The sequence below is a fragment of the Limulus polyphemus genome, unplaced genomic scaffold (assembly GCF_000517525.1).
Source record: "Limulus polyphemus unplaced genomic scaffold, Limulus_polyphemus-2.1.2 Scaffold1686, whole genome shotgun sequence".
NCBI classification, from domain to species: Eukaryota; Metazoa; Arthropoda; class Merostomata; order Xiphosura; family Limulidae; genus Limulus; species Limulus polyphemus.
This window is the reverse complement of record NW_013667296.1, coordinates 13,751-21,966: the sequence shown is the minus strand read 5'-3', so window position 1 is coordinate 21,966 and position 8,216 is coordinate 13,751. Positions and strand designations below refer to the sequence as shown.

At 29.0% G+C, this 8,216-nt stretch overlaps 1 protein-coding gene across 3 annotated transcripts in view; it reads left to right on the top strand.

Moving 5' to 3' along the window:
* The window catches only part of LOC106464556 (general transcription factor IIE subunit 2-like), a 35,552-nt gene that overhangs the window by 14,048 nt on the left and 13,288 nt on the right, over nucleotides 1-8,216 (top strand). For 2 of the 3 annotated variants that reach the window (XM_013924702.2, XM_022392287.1), the window contains exons 7-8: nucleotides 3,723-3,838; nucleotides 5,441-5,828. In XM_013924702.2, coding sequence (XP_013780156.1) covers nucleotides 3,723-3,838; nucleotides 5,441-5,545 — 221 coding nt within the window. In that variant the 3' untranslated portion in view covers nucleotides 5,546-5,828. Of the gene's footprint in view, nucleotides 1-3,722; nucleotides 3,839-5,440; nucleotides 5,829-8,216 lie in introns of those variants that run through there. The other variant, XR_002611770.1, reaches the window with a different exon arrangement.

Sequence of the window (8,216 nt, the reverse complement as noted above, 5' to 3'; positions counted from 1 at the left end):
CCAACATACAAAGTAATTTTGATTTTAAGATAAAAAATAGTTTTCTGTATCAGAAAATTTTCAAATTTCACATGCAAAATCTTTATAACCTCCAGATAATTATCAAACGTTTTTGTATAAAAAGAACATTATATTTTATCTGTTATTTTTCACTACTGTATCTTTGTACAGGTTGGATTGATTTTACTGACCTCGTAATCACCGTAAAAATTAGGAAATATATATAAATTATGTTTTTTTTTTATTCTAGAATGACTACAACTTATAACACGAAAATACAAATGTTAGTCTAAATTGCTTAAATTTCCTAAGATTATACACTTATATGTATTTATTATATTGACCTTTCAGCATTACTTGACTAACACTACGGAAGTTGCAGTGATGCGATGCACGTGCATTCATGTTACCATATCCAAGAATATATAACTGGCCTTTACAAAGTAACCTGTCTTGGCTGTGTTTTAGCGGACTAGTATTTTGTAAAGCACAGTCACATTTCAGTTATAATACATTATATATGTATACACATTATTATTACTATTTACACATAAGTTCTTAAACTTATTTTTTTCAAAACAGAAAACAGTAAATGAAGAAGTATAACAAACAATTATCTATTCTAGCTATGAACTTTGTACTTGTTTGCTGTAGGTTGCTAAGTCTTATCAAATTCTGCATGTGGAGGATGCGAAATGAAATAATTTTTTTATGGTTTATATATACATTTTGAAATAACCAAAAGTCATAAATTACTATATCAGTACCACAGAATCCCACTATAAGTTATCAAGCTTAGTAACTAAGCTATATTTGGGTCTAAAAAAGCATGAAATTTTGAGCTCACTAAAATCTTACCATTTGGAATCTAGCATGAAAAGAAAGACTTTTCTGAGCAAATATTTTGCAGAGGCTGAGAAAACCACTAGGGGGATATTCTGAGTTTTCAATTACACATCATTGGGTGAAGTAGGTGTATATACGTAAGCAGGTATTTTCAAAACTTGAAATGTAGGTGGGGCCACTTTGGTTAATTCAATAAATATGTCAGTATCTCAGAACATAGAAAGGATAGGAGATTCTTATATTACATTCTAGCTTGTCAATATTAGTAATTTGAGTATCTAATTTGTAAGAGACTATAGACTTTGTATTTGGACACCACAAACATTTAATTTGAACCAATGCTGCATTCAACATACCATGTGATGCACAGAAATCATTATTTAGGATTTTTTTTTAATTTACTTTTAAATTAAGAAATTAACTAATGTATAATACTAAAATTTGAATTATAATCTACAACTTGATACCAAACTTATTGACATACATATATAATATAGTAGTTCAATACAATTTTGAATCAGGGTCAACAAACGAGATGATATGGCTTTTGACCTGTAACCCGTGTCGGTAGGGTTATGACTTTTAACTCTTTTCATATAAGGTTAATCGATGTGACCAACCTTGCAAACACAAATTAATCTTATGTGTTTCCATGCTATAACTTTTAATATTGTATATGTATTTTGACACCCTGACATGCTTTTAGTAAACATTACAAGTCTTTTGGACATAAAAAATTAAATATTTATAGTAAAGATTTGTCCATTAATATATGGAGTTAAGAGTGTTGACTGCCCCAAGTGCAAATTCATTTTCATGTTAAGTTTAAAAATACTCTTCTTTGTCTGAAAATTTTCAAATTTCATTTGCACTACCTTCGACAACCTCCTAAATAAATATGAAACATTTGTTGTTTTGTTTTTCAGTAAAACTGTATTTTATCTGTTATTCTCTCCACCCTAACTCTATAGAAACTTGATCAATTTCATTGACTTTGTAACCACCATAAAATATGTATGAAAAAATCTAAATTACCATTTTTGTCTTTCTAGAATGACTGCAGGTTGTAAAAGAAAAGTACAATTGTTTAACCTAAATAGCTTAAAGCTTGTAACAGTATACATTTGTTTATATTTAATTCTTCATATTAGGTTATGTAAGGTTAGATTAGTTAAGATAATGAAAAATAATAATAATTCTTCACAAGATTTGCTTGTGCATTACATCATTCAATACAGTATCATGAGCTACATATTTGCCGAGTGATTTACAACTTTTATTGCAGGATCATTAGTCAGACACAGTGTAAAGGGCAATTTTCTAATTTTAACATTTTAGCTACTTTTATAGCAAATAGAAATATACTTGAAAAACAAGAAATTTAGTATTTACGTTCATCTCTTGTTTTTTTGCTGTATATTGCCAATGAAACTTAAGCCTACTTTTTTTTTATAATGATGGTAATAGTATATTAGATAAGAATTCAGGATAATAAGATACACAAAGCCAAACAATGTCCTATAACTATTCTAACTAAGATGAGCAGCTTAAGATAATTCCCTTAATGCCTTGATCTGAACACCATGATATAAACTATCAAACTGAGGATAAAGTTGACAACACTCTGTACTGAAAACAATGTAGCATCATACATCATTTGATAGATTAAAACTTGGCCTTTCTATTGGCTACATATGATATAAAATGTCAGAGAGAATTATTGGCTATATGTGAAAGAGAGGATGTGACAGGTGGGTGTGGCAAATAAATTTGAACAAAAAAGATTAAAAATTAGACTTTGCCTTGGTAATATCTGTATTATAATGAGTAATTTATGTTAAATTCTCTACTTCAGAGAGGATTAGTAAATATTTAAGAGAAGGGGGGAAGACCTAGGGAACAGTCCCCCAGTGGCATGTCTGCAGACTTACAAAGATAGAAACTAGGTTTTGGTACTTGTGGTGGGTAGGGAACATATAGCCCATTGTGTAGTTTGATACTTGTGGTGGGCAGAACATAGATAGCCCACCGTGTAGCTTTGTGCTCAACTTCAAACACAAACAAAACTTAGGGAACAAATGTCACAATCCTCATACCAGGAGAGATTGAAGATTTATTTAAATATTTTTTTTATTAAATTAAGAAACTAAAACTTGTATTAAAATTTGATTTATTAACTAAGTTTTGATTCCAAGTTTATACACATACACTGATATTAAAGAAGTATAATGAAACTGTAAAAAAAAAAAGTTGTGACATGCACACTTTGACATACCCATAGTGAGAGGGTTAAAATGATTTGATATTAATTATTATGATATAATAATAATATTACTGTTTAATTGTTTCCTTATGAAATTTAATACATAATTGTAAATCTGTGATAAACTTCCGAGTTACTTAACATCATATTTTAAAGAGTTATTTTTTATAACTTGTCTTCTAGTTTTTCGTACACTCTTTAGAATGTTCATACAGCTTGTACTGAAACAGTTACATGGAATAGCCTGTACAAGTTATTCTTTGATTTCTATGTTGGCGTGGCACTCTCTGATTGGTTGGATAACAGCAAATTCACAGTGTAAAATATTTGACGACAACCATTCACCATGACCATACTTTAGTACAGTTCATTCTCATACAATATAGGAGGAGCAGTCCTGTAATATGTGTATTTTATACCAGTTTAATTCACTGTTTTAATAATTATCTCCAGTAATGTATGTATTGTTAAAACATTTAGTGTTTTTTTTTCTTTTTGCACTATTTATTTCATGTTTTCTAATTATTCTTCACACAACTAAATCTATATTTTAAACAACGATTCCAAAGTTCATGCAATACCACTGTATTTATGATCTCATTCCCAATTACAGAATTTCAGAAGTTATGGAGAAGTGTAGCAGTTGATGGAATTGATGAGCAGAAAATTGAAGATTACTTGCAAAAACAAGGAATAACATCCATGCAAGATATTGGTGTTAAGAAACTGGTGAGTTTATATTCTAACTTGACAATAAGTAAAAATTGAAGAAATACTTTTAACATTTGTTTGTAGTATATTAAATACTACACACACACAGCCACTTGAATTTTATTTTGTGTTTAGAAAGTTGTGTATGTTACAGTTGCATGTTTAGAGTTATTGGCTTCATTTACTCTTGATTTCAAGAAATGTAATTATATCATTAAGGTTATTTGTGATTCTCACATAGAAATAGACAGAGTTTGGCTAACTGCACTTATGAAAATGTATAAAAACATATAACTTAATATGTAATGTAATGGCACAGTTATTTTTATAAATAGCATTATAAAATATTGTCTGCTGAATGTTTCTTTTCACGCTGATTATTAAATTGACCCAAATATAGGTAAATTGGTAACAAACTGAAAGTAGTAAAAATTATATAATATTTGAATTCCTCTCACGAAAATAAAACTTCAGTGTTTATGTATATAACCTCCATATATTAATGTAAAAAATCTGTTTAATGAATCTTTTACTTAACTAGTAGTCTTCATTAAGTGCAAAAGTAAACAAAACTTGTAGCCTTTTAATTTGAAGCTTGTAGAGAAAGTAATTTTATATTAGTTTGAGTAATTGATGTAATTTTACAAGGTTGTTTTAATTATTACACATATTTTAGTTAAATTTTAAACTTAGATTTTTGCCCTTCAATTCTCAAACAGTGCCAGTTTAGCCTAGAATTTTCTATTTATTGTGTAAACTAAGTGATTGAGACATATGTATATATATATATACAAGAGTTCAAATAATGAAAAAGAACAGTCCTTGTATACAGACCTGAAGTATTTTGATCTGCATTGAACAACAGCAACAACAAAAAACCAACATGTTAACATAAAACAAGTAATATTTTTTGAAAATATTCTAGTTTTGAATGTAAATAAAATCACTCCTAGGCACATTTCAGTTTGCTCTTCATTAACAGCCAACCAGTCTACATTCTTTAGCCATTTCTCACTGAATTGCTTGTTTCTTTGGAGCTGAAGGAGCTTCCACTGCTTGATCACATGCATTGTCTATGGCATTACTTGACAAACTAAGATATTTTAAAAGATATGTTTCAGTTGTACACTTAAAGATTTTAAAGCCTTAGTATAGTAACCATTTAAGAAAAATATGGCAGTTGCAGTAAAGAAGAAAAAAGATTAAAGGTGCTAACACACTGCTGATTTCAGACAGGAGCTTTCACTAATGTTTTGCTATCTGCAGACAGGAAATTGCTGGCATGGAAAAAAATTCAGTCTTTATTTTTACATCTTGGTATGCATGCACACTGACGAACCATTAATTGAAGTTCTGCATATAGTACTACCAAAAAATACCATTATATTATATGGCTAATAAGTTATCAACTTGTTAATTTTAATGTGTAAAATGATTACTTGTTGCTACATTAAGAATATACCAAAATGAAAATCAGTTAATTAGCAATTAATAAATTCCCTACATTAAAAAAGAGAACAAAAAGATTACAAGAAATTTTGATTTTTTAACATTAACTGCTGTAATTGATATCTTTTATCTTTTTTTTTTCTCTCTCTCTTATTATTTTCCTTTGTTTAGAATCCAATCCAGAAAAGGAAAAGGCCGAATTCTAAAAAACCCAGAAACTTCAAGAAACATAACGAACATATGGGTGACATTCTTCAAGAGTACACCGATACGTAGCCCTGTCTGTTTTTTGTTACACTTTTAGAAAAATGAAACATAAAAACCACTGTCGAGTGCTCTTGGTAAGTGATAATTAAGAAAGGAAAAAGAACAGTGTCTAATGGAGTACTTACAAGAAATTATAGTTATATGACGATGTATTGACTGGAAATTTCCTCGTCACGGATTGAAGAACTCCTGACCTGCACATACTCCTCTATTTCTAAGACAGATTTTTTTTTCTTAGAAATATAAAGCCCATGTGTTGTAGAAATTTTGAAATAAATAGGTAAACATTATTTTTGAGATGAGCATGATGTTCAGTCAGTATAAGATTAGGAAAATATTTGTGACTTAAATTATACATTTTAATTGATTAAGCTATTAGAAAAGTTTACTCAAGTGCACAACATACATTTGTTAAAATAATTCAACTTAGAAAGGTTTGTCATCTCCAGTCTTGATTTTTCTTTGATGAAATAGATCGATTTCCTTGTCTTGTTTGTTTGACATACATAAAGTAACTTTACAACATGTTGATTCTTGGATTTTGGAATAAATGTGTATTTCAGGACATTTGTATACTAGTGATTGGTAAGTAAGGTATCCTCTTTTGTAGCAAAACAATACTTCTGTGGTTTTCTTCTTACCAGATATTGAATTAGGAAAATTAAAAACATGATCTATTTTCCAGACAAAAGAACAGTTTGTTTGAGCCAATATTTCACCCTGAGAGCTTCACTGAGACTAAAAGAACTGTGTAAAGTATGTAGACTCGTACAGATTGCTTGTGTAAAGCTGTGTAGCTTGCATAGTCGTACTGGCCCTCGTGTAGCCATAGTGACAAAACATTGACTTACAAAAAAATTTTTCTTTTATCTTGAATAACATGATGAGTTTTTATTTTTCATAAATGGCAAAAACATATTCTCTTTAAACTAGGATTTAATTACTCACGGTAGAAATACCTTATTCTATTGTGTCATTTCTTTAAGGAGGAAATCTGAAATGCAATAAAAACTTCATAATCCATTGCTATCATTTATATATAAGCAAAACAAATTAGTTAAAAATTTGACTTTCATAAAATAATGTTTTTTAATGAAATATTTGTCAAATTTCAACAAAAATTGTTTTGTAGTATACTGAGAAAACTACAGCACTTAAAAAAAATCAAAATTAAAGTTTGTAAATAAAACTAATTCAAGATAAATATGTAAAATGAAGCTGAAACACACAAAAAAATATTTTTTGGTCTGAATTTTTTAACTATGAGCTTTGGATTTTTAGATAAAGGTTCCAGTTCCAAAAAAAAATTTTTTGAATATAATGGCTGTTTGTATTTTATGTTCAGAAAATGTTTGATAAAATGAAAAAATAAAAGTTTTAACTTTTATGAACTTTATTATTGTTATTAACATAAATAAATAAAGATATTTTTTACAGGGCCAACTATGGCCCAGTATTTAGTGTGCCTGAATAGTGGGATTAACCGTCACATTATGACGCCCCCAAGCTGAAAGCGTGAGCATGTTTGGTGTGACGGGGATTCGAACCCGCAACCCTCAGATTGCGAGTCGAGCACTCTAACCACCTGGCCATGCCAGGCCTAGACCAAATGGTTACCCTTATAATGCATTCATTACTCCAACTGCAGGATGTGATTTGTTTTGTGGTAACAGTATTTGGTAAAAGAGTAGCCCAAGAGTTGGCGGTGGGTGGTGATGACTAGCTGCCTTCCCTCTAGTCTTACACTGCTAAATTAGGGATGGGTAGCGCAGATAGCCCTCTTGTAACTTTGCATGAAATTCATAAAAACAAACAAAAACCATTTGGTCATACAAGAGTTGGTAGTTGGTGTTATTGACCAGCTGTCTTCCCTCTAGTCTATCAGTTCAAAATGAGAAACAACCAGTGCAGATAACTCATGCGTACATTTATGAGAATATCAGAAAAATGTTTTTACAAGATAGTTTTATAAGATCTACATAAGAATGACAAAAATTCCAATGCTTTTTTGACCTGAAGAGTTTTTATATATACTTTATATGCTTCCTGTTTATTAAGCTATATAGCATTTAATGTGGTTTTAAAATTCTTAATAAAATAATTTTTATAATCTTTTTTTTACAAAAAAATATCTAGTTGGAAATATTTGTCAAAAAGATTATTGTTGTGGTATGAAAGTTTATCATAATAAACTTATTAATGTGCTTGTTAACAGATAATAAACAGTTATTTGCATTTATAACATGAAATTTATATAAGGTTATTCTTAAATGTTAAGTTTTCTATTTCACCAACATATATTTGTTTAAATGAAATACAATATAATTCACAAAAACATTACTTGAATTACACGCCATAAATTGTAAAATTATATTTTCTCCCTAGTAAAGCCTATAATATATTGTATGTAACATAATTTTTCCAACAACTGTACAACTTGGTTTTATTACATAAGATTTTTTTCAACTGGATTTCATTATTTAAGATGATGTATACACTTTTGAATTGTCTTCTAAGTAAAATATGTTTATTTTAAAACTTAGCTTTTAAAGTTATATCCAGAATTCTTCTGTATATAGTTAATATTAATTTTAACTTCAGGACAATGAGTATTGAAATATATAATTTGTTTTTTTCTTTTATATCATCATCACAGTTATTGTCAACTTCCTTACAAAAT